General features: G+C 41.9%; 1 protein-coding gene across 1 annotated transcript; it reads left to right on the forward strand.

Annotated features, from left to right (window-relative positions):
* Positions 1-21102, forward strand: CHST12 (carbohydrate sulfotransferase 12). Its single transcript, XM_056536293.1, has 2 exons — positions 1-158; positions 19394-21102. The coding sequence occupies exon 2, from the start codon at positions 19449-19451 to the stop codon at positions 20739-20741; it is 1293 nt and encodes a 430-aa protein (XP_056392268.1). The 5' UTR covers positions 1-158; positions 19394-19448; the 3' UTR covers positions 20742-21102.
* The last annotated feature ends 2749 nt before the right edge of the window (positions 21103-23851 follow it).

Below are 23851 nucleotides of genomic sequence, written 5' to 3' on the forward strand. Positions count from 1 at the left end.
GGGCGGGGCTGCGGTCCGGGCTCAGTGAGGGGATGGGGATGCCGCTGAGCTGGCTGTCTGGCGGATTCATTCTCTGGCCTCATGCCGGAGACGAGCAGCTGCGGGGAGACAACATGGAGGCATCGGCGCGATAGGAAGACATCCGGATAGTCGCTGAGGTGCGGTATATCACGATGTAGCCGGTTCCGGACCCTCTTATCGCCATCACAGCCCCTCTGTGACCGGGGCCTGGGGAGGGAGCTGTGACCGGGCTATAGCGGGTCCTGGGGGGTACGGCGCCGAAAGGGTTAATGTGAAGGCTGCAAAGAAACGTCATGTATGTGAACTGCGCCCTATATATATATAATATATATATATATATATATATATATATATACATACACACACTGTGTGCACTATATATATAATAAATATATATATATATATACATACTGCAAGACTACTGTATATACTGTGTGTGTGCACTATATATACTGCAAGACTACTGTATATACTGTGTGTACACTATATATATATATATATACTGCAAGACTACTGTATATACTGTGTGTACTATATATATATATATATATACATACTGCAAGACTACTGTATATACTGTGTGTGTGCACTATATATACTGCAAGACTACTGTATATACTGTGTGTGTACTATATATATATATATATATATATATATACATACATACTGCAAGACTACTGTATATACTGTGTGTGTGCACTATATATACTGCAAGACTACTGTATACACTGTGTGTGCACTATATATATATACATACTGCAAGACTACTGTATATACTGTGTGTGCACTATATATATATATATATATATATATATATACTGCAAGACTACTGTATATACTGTGTGTGTACACTATATATATATATACATACATACTGCAAGACTACTGTATATACTGTGTGTGTACTATATATATATATATATATATATATACATACATACTGCAAGACTACTGTATATACTGTGTGTGTGCACTATATACTGCAAGACTACTGTATACACTGTGTGTGCACTATATATATATATACATACTGCAAGACTACTGTATATACTGTGTGTGCACTATATATATATATATATATATATATATATATACTGCAAGACTACTGTATATACTGTGTGTGCACTATATATACTGCAAGACTACTGTATATACTGTGTGTGCACTATATATACTGCAAGACTACTGTATATACTGTGTGTGCACTATATATACTGCAAGATTACTGTATATACTGTGTGTGCACTATATATACTGCAAGACTACTGTATATACTGTGTGCACTACATATTTACTGCAAGACTACTGTATATACCGTGTGTGCACTATATATACTACAAGACTACTGTATATACTGTGTGTGCACTATATATACTACAAGACTACTGTATATACTGTGTGTGCACTATATATACTACAAGACTACTGTATATACTGTGTGTGCACTATATATACTACAAGACTACTGTATATACTGTGTGTGCACTATATATATACTGCAAGACTACTGTATATACTGTGTGTGCACTATATATACTGCAAGACTACTGTATATACTGTGTGCACTATATATACTACAAGACTACTGTATATACTGTGTGTGTACTATATATATATATATATATATATATATATACATACTGCAAGACTACTGTATATACTGTGTGTGTGCACTATATATACTGCAAGACTACTGTATATACTGTGTGTACACTATATATATATATATATATATACTGCAAGACTACTGTATATACTGTGTACACTATATATATATATATATATATACTGCAAGACTACTGTATATACTGTGTGTACTATATATACTACAAGACTACTGTATATACTGTGTGTACACTATATATATATACTGCAAGACTACTGTATATACTGTGTGTGTGCACTATATATACTGCAAGACTACTGTATATACTGTGTGTACACTATATATATATATATACTGCAAGACTACTGTATAAACTGTGTGTGTGCACTATATATACTGCAAGACTACTGTATATACTGTGTGTACACTATATATATATACTGCAAGACTACTGTATATACTGTGTGTGTACTATATATATATATATATACATACATACTGCAAGACTACTGTATATACTGTGTGTGTGCACTATATATACTGCAAGACTACTGTATATACTGTGTGTACACTATATATATATATATATATATATACTGCAAGACTACTGTATATACTGTGTGTGTGCACTATATATACTGCAAGACTACTGTATATACTGTGTGTACACTATATATATACTGCAAGACTACTGTATATACTGTGTGTGTACTATATATATATATATACATACATACTGCAAGACTACTGTATATACTGTGTGTGTGCACTATATATACTGCAAGACTACTGTATATACTGTTTGCACTATATATACTGCAAGACTACTGTATATACTGTGTGTGCACTATATATACTGTAAGACTACTGTATATACTGTGTGTGCACTATATATACTGCAAGATTACTGTATATACTGTGTGTGCACTATATATACTGCAAGACTACTGTATATACTGTGTGTACACTATATATATATATATATATATATATACTGCAAGACTACTGTATATACTGTGTGTGTGCACTATATATACTGCAAGACTACTGTATATACTGTGTGTGCACTATATATACTGCAAGACTACTGTATATACTGTGTGTGCACTATATATATACTGCAAGACTACTGTATATACTGTGTGTGCACTATATATACTACAAGACTACTGTATATACTGTGTGTGCACTATATATATACTGCAAGACTACTGTATATACTGTGTGTGCACTATATATACTACAAGACTACTGTATATACTGTGTGTGCACTATATATATACTGCAAGACTACTGTATATACTGTGTGTGCACTATATATACTGCAAGACTACTGTATATACTGTGTGCACTACATATTTACTGCAAGACTACTGTATATACTGTGTGTGCACTATATATACTGCAAGACTACTGTATATACTGTGTGTGCACTATATATACTGCAAGACTACTGTATATACTGTGTGTGCACTATATATACTGCAAGACTACTGTATATACTGTGTGTGCACTATATATATACTGCAAGACTACTGTATATACTGTGTGTGCACTATATATATACTGCAAGACCACTGTATACACTGTGTGTGCAGTATATATATATAGTGCAAGACTACTGTATATACTGTGTATGCACTATATATATACTGCAAGACTACTGTGTATACTGTGTGTGCACTATATATACTGCAAGACTACTGTGTATACTGTGTGTGCACTATATATATACTGCAAGACTACTGTGTATACTGTGTGTGCACTATATATATATATACTGCAAGACTACTGTATATACTGTGTGTGCACTATATATATATATATATATATATATACTGCTATACTGCAAGACTACTGTGTATACTGTGTGTGCAATATATATATATATATATATATATATTACTGCAAGACTACTGTATATACTGTGTGTGCACTATATATATATATATATATACTGCAAGACTACTGTGTATACTGTGTGTGCACTATATATATATATATATATATATATATATATATACTGCAAGACTACTGTGTGCACTATATATATATATATATATATATAATACTGCAAGACTACTGTATATACTGTGTGTGCACTACATATATACTGCAAGACTACTGTATATACTGTGTGTGCACTATATATATATACTGCAAGACTACTGTATATACTGTGTGTACACTATATATACTGCAAGACTACTGTATATACTGTGTGTACACTATATATACTGCAAGACTACTGTATATACTGTGTGTACACTATATACTGCAAGACTACTGTATATACTGTGTACAATACATATTTACTGCAAGACTACTGTATATACTGTGTACAATACATATTTACTGCAAGACTACTATATATACTGTGTGTGCACTATATATACTGCAAGACTACTGTATATACTGTGTGCACTACATATTTACTGCAAGACTACTGTATATACTGTGTGTGCACTATATATACTGCAAGACTACTGTATATACTGTGTGTGCACTATATATACTGCAAGACTACTGTATATACTTCGTGTGCACTATATATACTGTATATACTGTGTGCACTATATATACTGCAAGACTACTGTATATACTGTGCGTGCACTATATATACTGCAAGACTACTGTATATACCGTGTGTGCACTATATATACTGCAAGACTACTGTATCTACTGTGTGTGCACTATATATACTGCAAGACTACTGTATATACCGTGTGTGCACTATATACACTGCAAGACTACTGTATATATTGTGTGTGCACTATATATACTGCAAGACTACTGTATATACTGTGTGTGCACTATATATACTGCAAGACTACTGTATATACTGTGTGTGCACTATATATACTGCAAGACTACTGTATATACTGTGTGTGCACTATATATACTGCAAGACTACTGTATATACTGTGTGTGCACTATATATACTGCAAGACTACTGTATATACTGTTTGCACTATATATACTGCAAGACTACTGTATATACTGTGTGTGCACTATATATACTGCAAGACTACTGTATATACTGTTTGCACTATATATACTGCAAGACTACTGTATATACTGTGTGCGCACTATATATACTGCAAGACTACTGTATATACTGTGTGCACTATATATACTGCAAGACTACTGTATATACCGTGTGTGCACTATATATACTGCAAGACTACTGTATATACTGTGTGTGCACTATATATACTGCAAGACTACTGTATATACTGTGTGTACTATATATACTGCAAGACTACTGTATATACTGTGTGTGCACTATATATACTGCAAGACTACTGTATATACTGTGTGTGCACTATATATACTGCAAGACTACTGTATATACTGTGTGTGTGCACTATATATACTGCAAGACTACTGTATATACTGTGTGCACTATATATACTGCAAGACTACTGTATATAATGTGTGTGCACTATATATACTGCAAGACTACTGTATATACTGTTTGCACTATATATACTGCAAGACTACTGTATATACTGTGTGTGCACTATATATACTGCAAGACTACTGTATATACTGTGTGTGCACTATATATACTGCAAGACTACTGTATATACCGTGTGTGCACTATATATACTGCAAGACTACTGTATATACTGTGTGCACTATATATATATATATATATATATACTGCAAGACTACTGTATATACTGTGCGTGCACTATATATACTGCAAGACTACTGTATATACCGTGTGTGCACTATATATACTGCAAGACTACTGTATATACTGTGTGTGCACTATATATACTGCAAGACTACTGTATCTACTGTGTGTGCACTATATATACTGCAAGACTACTGTATATACCGTGTGTGCACTATATACACTGCAAGACTACTGTATATACTGTGTGTGCACTATATATACTGCAAGACTACTGTATATACCGTGTGTGCACTATATACACTGCAAGACTACTGTATATACTGTGTGTGCACTATATATACTGCAAGACTACTGTATATACTGTGCGTGCACTATATATACTGCAAGACTACTGTATATACCGTGTGTGCACTATATACACTGCAAGACTACTGTATATACTGTGTGTGCACTATATATACTGCAAGACTACTGTATATACTGTGTGTGCACTATATATACTGCAAGACTACTGTATATACTGTGTGTGCACTATATATACTGCAAGACTACTGTATATACTGTGTGTGCACTATATATACTGCAAGACTACTGTATATACTGTGTGTACTATATATACTGCAATACTACTGTATATACCGTGTGTGCACTATATATACTGCAAGACTACTGTATATACTGTGTGTGCACTATATATACTGCAAGACTACTGTATATACTGTGTGTGCACTATATATACTGCAAGACTACTGTATATACTGTGTGTGCACTATATATACTGCAAGACTACTGTATATACTGTGTGTGCACTATATATACTGCAAGACTACTGTATATACTGTGTGTGCACTATATATACTGCAAGACTACTGTATCTACTGTGTGTGCACTATATATACTGCAAGACTACTGTATCTACTGTGTGTGCACTATATATACTGCAAGACTACTGTATATACCGTGTGTGCACTATATACACTGCAAGACTACTGTATATACTGTGTGTGCACTATATATACTGCAAGACTACTATATATACCGTGTGTGCACTATATACACTGCAAGACTACTGTATATACTGTGTGTGCACTATATATACTGCAAGACTACTGTATATACTGTGTGTGCACTATATATACTGCAAGACTACTGTATATACTGTGTGTGCACTATATATACTGCAAGACTACTGTATATACTGTGTGTGCACTATATATACTGCAAGACTACTGTATATACTGTGTGTACTATATATACTGCAATACTACTGTATATACCGTGTGTGCACTATATATACTGCAAGACTACTGTATATACTGTGTGTGCACTATATATACTGCAAGACTACTGTATATACTGTGTGTGCACTATATATACTGCAAGACTACTGTATATACTGTGTGTGCACTATATATACTGCAAGACTACTGTATATACTGTGTGTGTGCACTATATATACTGCAAGACTACTGTATCTACTGTGTGTGTGCACTATATATACTGCAAGACTACTGTATCTACTGTGTGTGCACTATATATACTGCAAGACTACTGTATATACTGTGTGTGCACTATATATACTGCAAGACTACTGTATCTACTGTGTGTGCACTATATATACTGCAAGACTACTGTATATACTGTGTGTGCACTATATATACTGCAAGACTACTGTATCTATTGTGTGTGCACTATATATATACTGCAAGACTACTGTATCTATTGTGTGTGCACTATATATATACTGCAAGACTACTGTATATACTGTGTGTGCACTATATATATACTGCAAGACTACTGTATATACTGTGTGTGCACTATATATACTGCAAGACTACTGTATCTACTGTGTGTGCACTATATACACTGCAAGACTACTGTATATACTGTGCGTGCACTATATATACTGCAAGACTACTGTATATACTGTGTGTACTATATATACTGCAATACTACTGTATATACCGTGTGTGCACTATATATACTGTAAGACTACTGTATATACTGTGTGTGCACTATATATACTGCAAGACTACTGTATATACTGTGTGTGCACTATATATACTGCAAGACTACTGTATATACTGTGTGTGCACTATATATACTGCAAGACTACTGTATATACTGTGTGTACTATATATACTGCAATACTACTGTATATACCGTGTGTGCACTATATATACTGCAAGACTACTGTATATACTGTGTGTACTATATATACTGCAATACTACTGTATATACCGTGTGTGCACTATATATACTGTAAGACTACTGTATATACTGTGTGTGCACTATATATACTGCAAGACTACTGTATATACTGTGTGTGCACTATATATACTGCAAGACTACTGTATATACTGTGTGTGCACTATATATACTGCAAGACTACTGTATATACTGTGTGTACTATATATACTGCAATACTACTGTATATACCGTGTGTGCACTATATATACTGTAAGACTACTGTGTATACTGACTGTATGTGTGCGCACATTATATATTGTGTACTGTATGTACTATATATACTGCAAGACTACTGTGTATAGTGACTGTGTGCACTGTATGCCCCGCCCCCTCCCATAGACTTGCATAGCGGGCGGTGGCGTCATACGGTGGCGGAGTTGTGATTGCGGGGGTCCCCAGCCGTGGATAGGGGATAAGATGTCTTAATGCCAGAGTATCTCTTTAACTACATGGAAACCAGGAAGAACAATTGTGGAAAAGCTTTAAAGGGGCACTCCAGTGTTTTGACAACTTATCCCCTATCCCCAGCACCATCTCCTCAGACACCTAGGACTGGATCATTGGTATCACTTTCATCCAGTTCCCCATGATCACTTCTCTTTATCTTCCTGTAACTTTGTGTTTCCTAACCTGGCTGTCCTGTCATGCTGGGAGTTGTAGTTTTGCAACAGCTGGAAACACTCACGTTGGGAAACACTGGTTTAGGCGTTACTGCTTTTTATTTCCCTTTTCTATATGTAAATCCTATTTTTTCCTGTTCTATCACAAACATTAACTCCTGTGTCCATCCATGTGTTTTTATTTTGTTGTGTTGTACATTATATACTTGCTGTAAGTGTTTCTGTCCTGACACATTGATTAGTCAGTTTCCCTTTTATAACTTTCCCATGTTGTTTATACTTTCATCCAATTTTAAACTCAGCTGATTGGGAACAACCAACATCTTTTTTTCACACTCTGTGTCCTTTTTTCATCTCTTTAATCCTTTCCATTGTTTCAGTGGACAGCTCTCTTTTTGGGACCATGTTTTATGGACCCACAGCTCTGTGCGATCTTTTTAAACTGTAAATTTTTATTGAAATTTTTGATGAAAACAATAAGAACAACAATGCAAATATCAAGCAGGGCGGAAAGAGTCCTCGGAATGATCTAGAGCATAACACAAAAACAGGCCAGCCAGTATATCACTGGCAAAAACAGGCACATTTAAAGGGGTTATTCAGGGGAAAAAAACTTTTTTAATATATATCAACTGGCTCCAGAAAGTTAAACAGATTTGTAAATTACTTCTATTAACCCCTTAAGGACGCAGCCCTTTTTCACCTTAAGGACTGAGCCCTTTTTCGCAATTCTGACCACCGTCGCTTTACGAATTAATAGCGCGAAAACGCTTTTACCGAATATTCTGATTCTGAGATAGTTTTTTCGTGACATATTCTACTTTATTTTGGTGGTAAATTTTTCCTTTTTTGGTGAAAAATCCCCAAATTTCATGAAAATTTTGAAAATTTAGCATTTTTCTAACTTGGAAGCTCTCTACTTGTAAGGAAAATGAATATTCACAATAAATTTTATTTTTATTCACAAATACAATATGTCCACTTTATGTTGGCATCATAAAATGGACATATTTTAGCTTTTTGAAAAAATTAGAGGGCTTCAAAGTAGAGCAGCAATTTTCAAAAAATTCATGAAAATGTCTGTCTAAATCTGAAGGGACAGATGTTACTGAACTACAACTCCCAGCATGCTTGGGCAGTCCAGGCATGCTGAGAGTTGTAGTTTGGCAACATCTGGAGGGCTACCGTTTGGGCACCACTGTAACAGTTGTCTCCAAACTGTGACCCTCCAGATGTTGCAAAACTACAACTCCCAGCATGACCAGTTGCAACTCCCAGCATGACCAACTGCTGGGAGTTGCAGTTTGGCCTTCCTAGTGGTTGCCACAGTAAAGATCACTTTACTTTCACTTTCAATTCCCCCCCCACTGTAGTTTCCCTACCTGACCCAGGATCCAGCAGTCTCCAGCGACGATCGGGGATCTCTAGGCATCTTCTCCTGCAGGTACCGGCCTCCATATTCTTCCCACGATCCCCTCGACATCCAGGGGTGGGCAGAACGGGAAGTTGCCATGGCAAGCCACTGTCCTGCTCTGCCATTGGTCAGAATCAGTTCTGACCAATGGCAGGGGATAGGAGTAGATCGCAGCTCTGCGACCTCACTCCTAGCCCTCAGGATGATCAGGGCTGTCCCTGAATGTCTGAATTAACATGCGATTTTCTGCGATCGCCGACATGGGGGGGGTTTGGGTCGATGTACCGTGGTTCCTGCTGAATGATTTCAGCAGGCATTCCGGTCCGGTCCCCAACCGGCTATCGGCGGGGACCGGAATTCCCACGGGCATATGCATACGCCCCACGTCCTTAAGGACTCGGGATGCAGGGCGTATGCATACGTCCGGCGTCCTGAACAGGTTAAAAAATCTTCATCCTTTCAGTACTTATGAGCTGCTGAAGTTGAGATGTTCTTTTCTGTCTAAGTGCTCTCTGATGACACCTGTCTCCGGTACTGTCCAGAGTAGAAGCAAATCCCCACAGCAAACCTCTTCTACTCTGTGCAGTTCCTGAGACAAGCAGAGATGTCAGCAGAGAGCACTGTTGCCAGACCGAAAACAACAACTCAACTTCAGCAGCTGATAATTATTGAAAGCATTAAGATTTTTAATAGAAGTAATTTACAAATCTGTTTAACTTTCTGGAGCCAGAATACCCCTTTTCAAGCATTAGTCCGAAAGCAATACACTCAGTTGGACCCACAAAATAATTTACAATATAAGTGTTAAAGAAATGCAAATAACAAGTGTCTAACCGCTGGGGCTCTGACCGCTGGGACTCCTGTGATCTCCAGCAGGGGCCCAGCACTCTGAAAGAAATTCGTGCTGCATTCATCCTCTATGGGACCGCTGAAGAGACCCGAGTTCTCTATCGCCCTCATAGAAATGAATGCTCATTTGCGAGAGCCATAGCCTAGGCAGGAGATCAGAGACTTATGGATAGGCGATAAGTTACTTTTCGCTGCAGTACCACTTTAATGACTGACGTTCTGATACCCTATGTGTGAACTTACCAAGTAAGGCTAAACTCACACTGCTGCTGTGCTCCATTGCTCAGTCTGTCAGAAGGACTGGAGTTGAGTGTCGGCCATCATGCTGTGGCCGACACGCCTCCTGCATGGGAGGGCCGTGGCAGAGCCGTGGCCCCGCACAGGAGATCGCGGGGGTCCAAGCATTTGGACCCCCCGCAATCCACTCTTATCCCCTATTTCCCCCCCCCCCCACGATCATACTCTTATCCCCTATCCGCCCCCATGATCACACTCTTATCCCCTATCCGCCCCCATGATCACACTCTTATCCCCTATACACTCCCCACGATCACACTCTTATCCCCTATGCGCCCCCCACGATCACACTCTTATCCCCTATGCGCCCCCCACGATCACACTCTTATCCCCTATCCGCCCCCATGATCACACTCTTATCCCCTATACGCTCCCCACGATCACACTCTTATCCCCTATACACTCCCCACGATCACACTCTTATCCCCTATACGCTCCCCACGATCACACTCTTATCCCCTATACGCTCCCCACGATCACACTCTTATCCCCTATACGCTCCCCACGATCACACTCTTATCCCCTATACGCCCCCCACGATCACACTCTTATCCCCTATGCGCCCCCCACGATCACACTCTTATCCCCTATGCGCCCCCCACGATCACACTCTTATCCCCTATGCGCCCCCCACAATCACACTCTTATCCCCTATGCGCCCCCCACGATCACACTCTTATCCCCTATGCGCCCCCCACGATCACACTCTTATCCCCTATGCGCCCCCCACGATCACACTCTTATCCCCTATGCGCCCCCCACGATCACACTCTTATCCCCTATGCGCCCCCCACGATCACACTCTTATCCCCTATGCGCCCCCCACGATCACACTCTTATCCCCTATGCGCCCCCACGATCACACTCTTATCCCCTATGCGCCCCCCACGATCACACTCTTATCCCCTATGCGCCCCCCACGATCACACTCTTATCCCCTATGCGCCCCCCACGATCACACTCTTATCCCCTATGCGCCCCCCACGATCACACTCTTATCCCCTATGCGCCCCCCACGATCACACTCTTATCCCCTATGCGCCCCCCACGATCACACTCTTATCCCCTATGCGCCCCCCACGATCACACTCTTATCCCCTATGCGCCCCCCACGATCACACTCTTATCCCCTATACGCCCCCCACGATCACACTCTTATCCCCTATACGCCCCCCACGATCACACTCTTATCCCCTATGCGCCCCCCACGATCACACTCTTATCCCCTATGCGCCCCCCACGATCACACTCTTATCCCCTATGCGCCCCCCACGATCACACTCTTATCCCCTATGCACTCCCCACGATCACACTCTTATCCCCTATGCACTCCCCACGATCACACTCTTATCCCCTATCTTCCCCCCCCCACGATCACACTCTTATCCCCTATGCGCCCCCCACGATCACACTCTTATCCCCTATGCACTCCCCACGATCACACTCTTATCCCCTATCTTCCCCCCCCCACGATCACACTCTTATTCCCTATCCGTCCCCCCACGATCACACTCTTATTCCCTATCCGTCCCCCCACGATCACACTCTTATCCCCTATACGCTCCCCACGATCACACTCTTATCCCCTATCTTCCCCCCCACGATCATACTCTTATCCCCTATACACTCCCCACGATCACACTCTTATCCCCTATCTCCCCCCCCCCCCACGATCACACTCTTATCCCCTATCTCCCCCCCCCCCCCCACACGATCACACTCTTATCCCCTATCTTCCCCCCCCCACGATCACACTTTTATCCCTGAACGGCACCCCGGTTGGGAATCACTGATCTGATATGACACATTGTATCTCTAGATCCATCTTCTACCCCCCACTATAACAGGTCTGAATGGCTTTGCCTGTTATTTCTATGGAGGATAGTCAATAAGATAGTCCATAAGCTGCTGTTATACACCTCTGATGTTGCTTATCTTGGTGTCAAAGGACCAGATGAATCCCCATCATTCTGATTCCTGTTAGGGCTGACCCTCGTTGACCAGTGGTCTCCAACCCAACTCCAACTACAAAACGGCAACAGACGGGTCGGGGCATGCTGAGGGTTGTAGTTTCTGCCATAACTACTGAGGGGGTCATGCTGCTACTACTGGGGAACTATGGGAGACCGCTAGAGATCGGGCTGGAGCTGCTTTGTCTTGCAGGAAAACTGGTGTGACAGCGCAATTATTAGGCTGATGTCCCGCACACAGAAAATGCCGGCGGTAGGACCGCACAGATATGCGCAGTCTCAATCCCAAACTCTATCCCAGTGTTTCCCAACTTGTGCGCCTCCAGCTGTTGCAAAACTACAACTCCCAGCATGGCACGGACAGCCTTTGGCTGTCCGTGTCATGCTGGGAGTTTTAGTTTTGCAACAGCTGGAGGCGCACAGGTTGGGAAACACAGTTCTATCCCATTCAGCTGTTTAATTCTACAACGGTATAAATCCAAAGCAGTTTTCTTGGAATTTTTCCCTTTTTGCCTTTTTTTTCTACAGTAAACTTCTACCAATATTAACCACTTGGCCTGAACATGTGTTTCTGGTTTAGGTGAATTAAATCCTTCCAGCTTTTCTTTTTGCTGGACCCCTCTCCCGTTGTGTAAACCCTTCCCAGTCCCCGTGACATCGGATCCTTTCCTTATATCCGATATTAAGTGGTAACACAAGCAGAATGTACGTTCTGTATCTGATAAACAAGTGAAGGCCCCTCCGACAGAGACATGGGAAAAAAAGGTTGTCTAAAGCTGACAAACCACTATCGCAGCCATTTCTGCTCCTGTACGGGTCACCCTTCTTTCCCAAATTCCTAAATGACATGTCTATATAACACACGTTTAGGAAAAAGGAGTGGCCGCATGTCCAAGGTGAACTTGGTTATCTGTTTACACTGTTGTGGTGCGGCAGCCATTGTTGCTGTGGCACTATGTCTTATGGGCTGTCTTGGTCTAGAGCCAGGGGCTAGGTCATGGCAATATTGGGGTTGCCGGACCAATGGGTCATTCTTTCTATGGGCACTGGTGTCTGAATCACAACGAGGTATCGCTTACCTGGATCTGCAGTCCAGTTCCACGGATACCCGTTGTTACAGTTTCTAGTGCAAATAGCCGGCTTTGCGCGATGGAGGTGGGACCCAACATACCCAGAATGCTGGGTACCACCTTATTGCACAATCAAGGTTGATACCATGGGTATCTTCATACCCTGGATCCGGATAAGTGATACCACATTGAAATCTGGTTGACCTGCACTATAATCCCGTTTAGTGGAGGGGAACCGGCTGTCAGTTTCCTTTTAGGGACCCATTTGAATCAGGTGGTTGTGAAGTGTCAAGTCCAAGAACTCCTTACAGATAATTGGGAGCTGCCAGCAATACCCCAACCAACATGAAAAAATGTACTACTTTTATGTCCAATGCAATTCTGGGCTAGTATGGCCCATTCATCAGGTACTTTACCAATACTGTGAAGTGGTGAGTGGGTTTTGAATGTATTGATCAAAATGTATACTAACTACTTGATGTGGTGTGTGTGTGTGTGTGTGTGTGTGTGTGTGTGTGTGTGTGTGTGTGGGTTTTGTTTTAAATCCCCTACACCAGTGGTACTTAACCTGGGTTCACTATTAACTCATTGCGGCCCCGCGTTTAAGTTTAAAAACGCAGGGGCCGACGGGAGATGGCGCACGCCGGGACGTCACTGACGTCCCGTGAACGCGCCCGCAGAAAGGATGGCGCCGAGGACGGGAGGATCGAGAAGGAGGAAGACGTGTGCTGGCCAGCTTGGTAAGTGACCAGCGGCACGTCATCTTCGATGCTCCGACCACCCGTCCCGAGACCTACTGCTATAGCTGGAGTGGTCGGAGCACTGAAGTGGGCAGTACACAGGCATACAGCCTCCAGCCATACACTGTATATGGCTGGAGGCTGTATGTCTGTGGGGGAACACTGCCAGCCTAATGTGGGGGAACACTGCCTACTTAATGTGTGGGGAACACTGCCTGCGCCTAATGTGTCTTAATGGTTTTGTTCTTTAATGGTTTTGTTCATTTTGTGCACCTATGTATAAATATATACTTAAATATTTACCTCCTATGTTTTGAATTTGAAAAAATCATATTTTATTTTTCCAATTAAGAGGGGTTTGGTGAATGCGCATATGAAACTGGTGGGGTTCAGTACCTCCAACAAGGTTAAGAACCACTGCCCTAGACTTATGACCTATTGTCTCTGGCTGCATGGAATTCTGGGAAAGGTCAGAGACAACAGTAAAATAAAAAAGACATGCACTGCAGCACTTCTTGGTGTGGGTCCTGTGGATAAAAAAGGGACAAAGTTATGCACGGAGGTAACAGAAGAAAATTACAACGTAATATTATTTGGCATCGTGGGCTCAAAGGAAAATGAAGAAAAATCATGGAATACTCCTTTCAGGTAGGGTCACAAGGAACGGATCCACAGCATATTTTACGCTACAGATCCGCCGATGACTGACCCTACAGTGTGTCTCCAGCTGTGCCTGCTCATAGCGGCACTCCGTCGCTAGCAGCAGACACGCGGTGTTCTGTGAGTTGCCATGCGCAGTGTACTCACACACATCGCGGCTGCTCTCTGCCTACTTCTGGGGGCAGGGGGAGCGGCCGCGATATACACTGTGGATCCGTTCCGTGTGACCCTACCCTTAAGGCAACTAGGCTGCAGAATAGGATTGTGAAGGCCTTGTGTGAAAGGTGCCACAGAAGCCTACTGTGTATCACATTTATTCTTTTGTGGGAAGTCATACTGGAATATTATATCCTTTTCTTTTTTTATAGTGGACTTACAAGAAGATATCATTGCCGTTTTAGAGGAAATTCTATCTTCAGTATTGTAGTTCACTGGGAAGTTTACCAGGCACTTTCCTAGAGCTGGCGCACATGTCACAGAGGTTTTCAGGGGCTTTATCCTCCAAATTCTTCCTTAAGCCTTATGACCCTTTGTACAGTGATATTACCATTTTGTTCTTCTCAGTGACTCAACTGTTCTGGATTTCTCAAGAATAAGCTTCAGTCTTTGAAGGTTCCTCTTATGTTTTTTTTTTTTTTTTTTTGCAATTTAGAACAGTTTGGTAACACCACTTCCCATATTGGAGTCATATTTTACTGGTGTATTGAGATAATAAAGATCGGGTATTGAATTGCCACATGCCTGATCCTTCCTTCCACCATATATAAGATCAGTGTTTCCCAACCAGTGTGCCTCCAGCTGTTGCAAAACTGCAACTTCCAGTATGCCCAGACAGCCAAAGACTGAAAACATAAATAAGTAATTTGGTTTTGGTACACTAACCCTTTAGAGTGGTAACAGTGATTTTAGGGCTCACTGCTGTTGTTGAGCCCCTGAGATCCCCCTCCATGGGGCACATTGGTTTTTCAGGTTTTCCATTTCAGGGGGCAGGAGCAGAGCTGGGCAGTTTGACAGCAGTACACACAGGACTTCCTTTCCCTTACTTGTCTGGCCGATCACAGCACAGCACATACTACTTTTTGCTATGCAGTAACATAGTGCACTGGACTGCTGTGCTAGGATAATTTACACACAGCAAGACTAGATGACATGTGCAAGTAGGAGTAACTGATGCACTGACTTTGGTGCTATTTGAGCAGAAAGGAAAGTTGCAGGATCAAGCAAGGAAAAGGTTACAATAAGCACTGAGATGCTGCTAAGAAGCTAAAGGATGGAGCAAGATTACACTGAAGCACTGTGGACATGCAGTAAAAGATACACGATTTACACAAGGGACAGTAGCCCTTAGCTTGAAAGGGAAGCATTGATTTACCTTTGAGAAACAGTGTGGATAATCTTAAGCAAGCATACTGCTAACTCAGCTTGCTCAGGCTTTCTTATGCTCTTTTCCCCTTTCTCCTGCGCATAGCAAATGCTAAACCCTAGGGATGTCCCTATACCTGCAGACCATAAAAAAATATATATATTTATACCTCTTACTTTTCCTACACTGCCACGCCCCACGCTGAGTCCTCTTCATCATTTGCTCTGTTATCCAACTTTCAAGAGAAGGTCCTGCACCACTAACAGTGGTGGCTGCAGAGGCCTCAGTGCAGAAGCGGAGGGTAGGTGAGTGGGTATCTTCTTTTGGAGGGGACTTATTGGGATAAACTACTTAATAGGTGCATTTACCGAACTACTGGTGGCTTCTCACTTAAAAATAGAGGATTCCCTACCTATGTTCTTGGGGCATCTACCTAATAGGAGGGATTCTCTACCTAACTACTAGAGGCATATCTTAATATGAGTGTTAGTGAGGGCCTCATGTTTAACATTCACCTAAGTCTTTACAAAGTCTAGAGTCACCTCAGCTGTCACATGACATAACAAAAAGTTGGTAATGGTGAGTAATGCTGCGAATCCCCTAGCCTTAGTTTGAGGTTGCCCTGCGGTTATATCATAGCTGAATATTTTTTATTTTAATACTATTTCTTTCTGAAAAAATTGAGGATCTGACACGTAGACAGCATAGCTGTTCTTGCTCATTCTTAGCCTGGCCAGTTCATGTCTAAGTAAACATGAGGAGCATCATCACCCAGATCCACAGACTATGTACTGTGTGGCTGTTCCAGCAGATTCACTGACAGTCCTACTTGTTTATGTAGATGTCATGTAAACGTAGGAAAAGAGAGAAACAGTCGTAAATGTGCCCTGATGCTACATTTAGCTCAATTGGCTGGCAAAGACACAGTGCTTACTTATTTTCAACCAGCCAATAGAGTTGACTGCAGCAGCAACAATGGTCGTATGCAGCTCCATTCAAAATGGGATTTGATGGGACTCCCCATTATTATAATTGGGTGAAGGTGTTTTCGTGGTCTGACCCACACCGATCAAAAACTTAGGGATGAACGCCCTTCTTATGAAAACATTTTCAGGGTAGGGTGACACAGGCTCTCTGAGCTAGGCCAAGAGCGGCCATAATGTCTCTGAGTACACTGTGCATGCGCGTGCGACTCGCAGATCCGTGTGTGTGTGTGTCTGCTTGTAGTGGCGGATTACTGCTGCGAGCAGACAACACAGGACACACAGGCACAGCAGGAGGCACACTCCAGGGATGGTCAGAAGTGCATCCACAACGTCATATACGCTGCGGATGTGTTATGTGTGACCATAACCTTATGGTACGTTAACACAAACAGATCTTGTGTAAGTTTTTCTACAGCAGACCCTATTAGAGTCAGTGTAATCTGCTGCAGATTTTTCACTGGGGAAATTCTACCTTGTAGAATTTCTACCATGTGAACATACCCTTAAGGATTAGATGTCGTGTTGGCCTGTTGAATAAATAGACGTCACCATAAATTGGCTGACAGTTGGGTTAAACCAGCGGTTGACAAATTCCTGAGTCAAACTACTCCAGTTGCCAAACAATAAGACGTTCTATATTGTCACGATTCGGCTGGCAGGAGGTGGATCCTCTGTGCCAGAGAGGGATTGGCGTGGACCGTGCTAGTGGACCGGTTCTAAGTTACTACTGGTATTCACCAGAGCCCGCCGCAAAGCGGGATGGTCTTGCAGCGGCGGTAGTAACCAGGTCGTATCCACTAGCAACGGCTCAACCTCTCTGACTGCTGAAGATAGGCGCGGTACAAGGGAGTAGACAAGAGCAAGGTCGGACGTAGCAGAAGGTCGGGGCAGGCAGCAAGGATCGTAGTCAGGGGCAACGGCAGGAGGTCTGGAACACAGGCTAGGAACACACAAGGAAACGCTTTCACTGGCACAATGGCAACAAGATCCGGCGAGGGAGTGCAGGGGAAGTGAGGTATACATAGGGAGTGCACAGGTGAACACACTAATTAGAACAACTGCGCCAATCAGTGGCGCAGTGGCCCTTTAAATCGCAGAGACCCGGCGCGCGCGCGCCCTAGGGAGCGGGGCCGCGCGCGTCGGGACAGGACCGACGGAGAGCGAGTCAGGTACGGGAGCCGGGGTGCGCATCGCGAGCGGGCGCCACCCGCATCGCGAATCACATCCCGGCTGGAGGCGGTATCGCAGCGCACCCGGTCAGTGGATCTGACCGGGGCGCTGCAGTAGCGAGGATGTTGCGAGCGCTCCGGGGAGGAGCGGGGACCCGGAGCGCTCGGCGTAACATATATAAGAAAGCAACCCAAAAAAGTTATGCCCCAGCTTCCTGTGTTTTACAACGATCTGGAATAAACAGTTAAAACCAGGATGTACATACCATTGATCCTAACCCTGTGACTACTCTGGTGCTTCTGAAGAGGGGCCCAAACCACATTGACTGTATTCTTAATTTTAAAGGGGTATTCCCCACATTTTTAGCATAAGCCATACAAGCCTATAAGAAAAATAAGCACTACATCTTCCTATTAAAGGTAGTAATGGGTGTGATTTGGTCCGGTAACAGCTGGTGATATTTTATTGTTAAGTTATAGGAATACTAAGTGCTTTCCTGATCCCATTGGTTGCTGAGAAGTTTGAATTTATTTTACTATTCTGTGGATGAGATATGCCTAGAGAGCATGTTGTATGCCCTTAGTCCCATACAGCTGTCTGTACAGATAAGCAGCATGTAACTCCCCCACCAACCCTGCCAGGAAGTGAGTATTGTTATTTTAAATGTAAAGTTTAGGAAACCTTTAGAACCACTTTAGGAAACAGATCTAACATCCTTTTTTTTGTTTCAGGATTGTCCAAGTTGACTAAGAATGGAGTTAGAATGAACCGTTGCATGAGGTCTCTATGAGCAGATTTAAGACAGTTCGGAGAAGAATGACCAAGTCACGTCTTTTCTGTTTGCTGGTGGTCCTTGGCTCTGCTTTCATGGTCCTTTTTATTATCGTTTATTGGGACAATGTTGGGACAGCAAATTTTAATCTCCATACATCCTTCTCAAAGTCTCAGCCAACCCATCTAAGTGTGGAGCACCCTTCCTCTGAGGAGACTACAGAAAACAATGATGTTTCGGACGTGGACAGGTTTTTAGATAGCTTTCTTAACTTTGGTCCAACAAAAAATGAGGTGCCAAGTACAAAGGGGGATAAATTGGCCCAACGAGGAGGATCAAATAGCTTTGAAGAAAACATAAGAGGCTATGACTGGTCCACCAGAACCAAACTGGAAGGCTTTTTAGATCAGGAATTAATTCAGGAGGAAAGGAAGCTTAATTTACGCAACTTCTGTGGTAATTCCAGTTTTAACTTTCCAACCAAGAACCGGGATTTTGATGACATTCCAAACAAGGAGCTAGATCACCTTATCGTGGACGATCGACACGGCATCATTTATTGCTATGTGCCTAAAGTGGCTTGTACAAATTGGAAACGAGTCATGATTGTGTTGAGTGAGAGTCTTTTAGATAAAAAAGGTGTCCCATATGAAGACCCTCTAGAGATACCCCGGGAGGATGTCCACAACTCAAGTAGTCATCTCACTTTTAACAAGTTCTGGAGGAGATATGGGAAGTTCTCTAGACACATGATGAAGATTAAATTAAAAAAGTACACCAAATTTATATTTGTCCGCGATCCATTTGTCCGTCTTATATCCGCCTTCCGCAGTAAGTTTGAGCTGGAGAATGAGGACTTTTATAAGAGTTTTGCTATACCCATATTAACTCGCTTCTCCAACTGGACTAATGTTCCTACATCTGCAGGAGAAGCGTTCTCTTCTGGAGCAAAGCCTTCATTTTCTCAGTTTATACAGTATCTTTTAGATCCTCGGACTGAAGAGCAGAAACCATTCAATGAACATTGGCGTCAGGTCTATCGTCTTTGCCACCCGTGTCAAATAGATTATGATTTTATAGGGAAGTTGGAGACCCTCGACGAGGACGCCTCTCAGCTTCTGAGACAATTAAATATAGATTCCCTCTTCCAGTTTCCTCCCAGTTATAGGAACAGGACTGCGAGTAGCTGGGAGGAAGACTGGTTTTCCAAGATTCCTCTAGAATGGAGGCAAAAACTCTACAGTTTATATGAGCCTGATTTTGTTCTTTTTGGATACCCTAAGCCCGGTAAGATTTTAAATGTGTGAGAAAAAGCAAAAAAAAAAAAGAATTTAAAATACCAAAAATGAACATCCGCTGCCTTTCCCGGAATGGTACATCTTTTCTACACATTTCTCTACTCTCCATTTCATATGCTATGAGATTTGAAGGAATCGGGTTTCTTTTACATGGATACGTTTTTAAGAAGGAGATTTTTTTTTATTTTTATTCCACTTTTAAAGAGTAAATGCACACAAAAAAATCAATGTCTTGGCAATTCTATTTTCTCAGGAGGAGTTCCCAGAAATGCTTTTTACTGTTATTTTATAAATGTAATATATTATTTAAAACTATTTAATACAGTGTCTCATGAGGACTCGACTGAGTAAAGGCTTGGCTGTAAAGTGTTCCTGTTCTTGTGGTTTATAGTTTGGGTCATAAAATACTCAGGGCAACTCCGATTCACATTTCAGGTCAGTGTTGTGCTAAATTAACCATTGCCCTTGGAAATTGGGGGAACTGATTTTAAAGATGGAAGGCATCGGCCTAGCTCTTGACCTGAGATAACAGAGAGGGATCTTAAAAGGATGGATTATCTCCAGGCTAATTTAAATATTTTCTGACCTATACATGTTAAATTAAATTAAACTTCCAATTTTAATTTGGCACAGGTGACCACCGTTTAATGAATTGTTATTGAAGGGGTACTCCGTTGCTCTGTGTTTGGAACAAACTGTTCCGAATGCTGGAGCCGGCGCTGGGAGCTCATGATGTATAGACCCGCCCCCCTCATGACATCACACCCCGCCCCTCATTGCAAGTCTATGGGAGGGGGCGTGACGGCTGTCACGACCCCTCCCATAGACTTGCATTGAGGGGCGGGGTGTGACGTCATGAGGGGGGCGGGTCTATGACATCACGAACTCCCGGCTCCAGTGTTTGGAACAATTTGTTCCAAATGCTGAGCAGCGGAGTACCCCTTTAAGTACCAATTGACCACAACAGCCAGTTGATGGCCACAACCGTGACATTTTCTCAGTATGCCATGTTTGCTGTGGCAAGCTATTGGCTGCTTCAGTCACATGGTACCACAGTACCACTGTGGGCTCCATGATCTCTTTCAACCTGTTGAACTTGCTGAATGTTGTCTAAAGCACACAATGATATGAATTTTGATGGTAAGACCTGACAACTTTATTTATTTTATTTATTTATATAGCGCCTACAGATTCCCAATGATAAAGGATATCGCCAAGGGTATCCTAATGTTATAGGATGCCAATGATAAAGGATATATAAATATTGTATACGGTACTATATATTCCTCCTTCCTTCCTTTTCCAAGTGTTAACAACCTTCTCTTGTTTCCCTTTTGTAGATTGTACGGTTTAAGTAATTCCCAACACAGGGTTAATAATACAAAGGTTTATTCACTAATACACTATATATATATATATATATATATATATATATATATATATATATATCTATCTTTAGCTAACACACACACACACACACACACATACATATATATATATACTTTATAAAGTCTTTTTAGTCCCATTTTTGTGTAAATGTATTTAGCACCCTCTGTTAGACCTCATGTAAGAAGCCGCATATACTCCAATGAGCGATAACATGAAAACCACCTGCCTACTCTTTAGATTCCTCTTGTTCTTTAAACACAGCCCTAACCTATCGAAGTATGGACTTTACTAGACAAAGACATTAGCAGCAGATCCTTTAACTCCTGTAATTTGCTAGATGTGGCCTTCATGGGTCGGACTTGTTTCTCCAGCACATACGTGCTTACTCAGTCTTAGATCTGGGCAATTTGGAGGCCAGGCAAATTTTTTTCATGTTCTACCATGAAGGGCATCTGTACAATGCTAAGGTAGGTAGGTACATGTCACAGTAACATTCACATGATTGCAAGAACCCAAGAAGAACCTTACACTTCCTCCACCAGCATGTCTTCTTCCGATTTCTTCCCCAGGTAAGTGAACACACACCCTGCCATCCACATTGCCTATTTTCCATGGCCTAGTTCTGATTTTCTTAAGCAGTGGACAAGGAGATCAGTATGGGCACTCTGACTGGTTTGTAGTTCCCCATACACCAGAAAGCAGTGATGTTCTGTGTTCTGATGCTTCTAATCTCCTCCCTGCTCTTGGTTAAACTTGGTTATAAGTTTCATCAATACTACCCATGTAACCTTTTTAAAGCCAACAGTGACTTTTTCAGCATTTTGTACTACAGAAGCTCTCCCGTGGGGTCAGACCAGACAGGCTAGCCTTCTCTGGTTTGGTTGGAACTAACCACTGCATACTGGAAGAAAAAAAAACATAAGACCAGCCATTTCAGAGACCTACCGACCAGGTCAGTAAGTGCCCAAATACTAAGGTGTAACCATTGTTTGACATGATTCTAAGACATTTACTTCAAGAGCTAATTGATCACATGCTGTGTAGTAAATACATCTTCACTGGTACCAATTTCCAACATAACATATATACTCGAGTATAAGCCTAGTTTTTCAGCAGGATTTTTCATGCTGAAAACTCCCCCCTCGGCTTATACTCGAGTGAACAAAAAAAACCGTTTCTGGTTTTAGCTGTGAGGGGATGGTCCCGGCCGTCAATCTCCGCCTGTCAATCCCTTCTCAGTGGTATTCAACCCGCGGACCTCCAGATGTTGCAAAACTACAACTCCCAGCATGCCTGGACAGCCGATGGCTGTCTGGGCATGCTGGGAGTTGTAGTTTTACAACATCTGGAGGTCCGCAGGTTGAAGACCACTGAGAAGGGATTGACAGGCGGTGATGATGACGGGGGGTTGATGATGACATGGGGGGATGATGTATTTCCCACCCTAGGCTTATAGTCGAGTCCATAACTTTTCCTGGGTTTTTGGGGGGAAATTAGGGGCCTCGGCTTATATTTGGGTCGGCTTATACTCGAGTATATACGGTAATTGTTTTTTTCACTTCAGTGTTATGGCTGAACAGTGTATAAGAGATGCATCCTCTATGCATAACCGTATTCTATAGAGCCATGTTGTTTAATGGGCTATTAGACACCCATCCAGGACAGAGGTGCCTTGCAGCACATTTCAGCACTTCAATCTGTATGTAGAGATAACGCAAACTGAAGTTTGT

This window comes from Hyla sarda, chromosome 8, assembly GCF_029499605.1.
Source record: "Hyla sarda isolate aHylSar1 chromosome 8, aHylSar1.hap1, whole genome shotgun sequence".
Lineage (NCBI taxonomy): Eukaryota > Metazoa > Chordata > Amphibia > Anura > Hylidae > Hyla > Hyla sarda.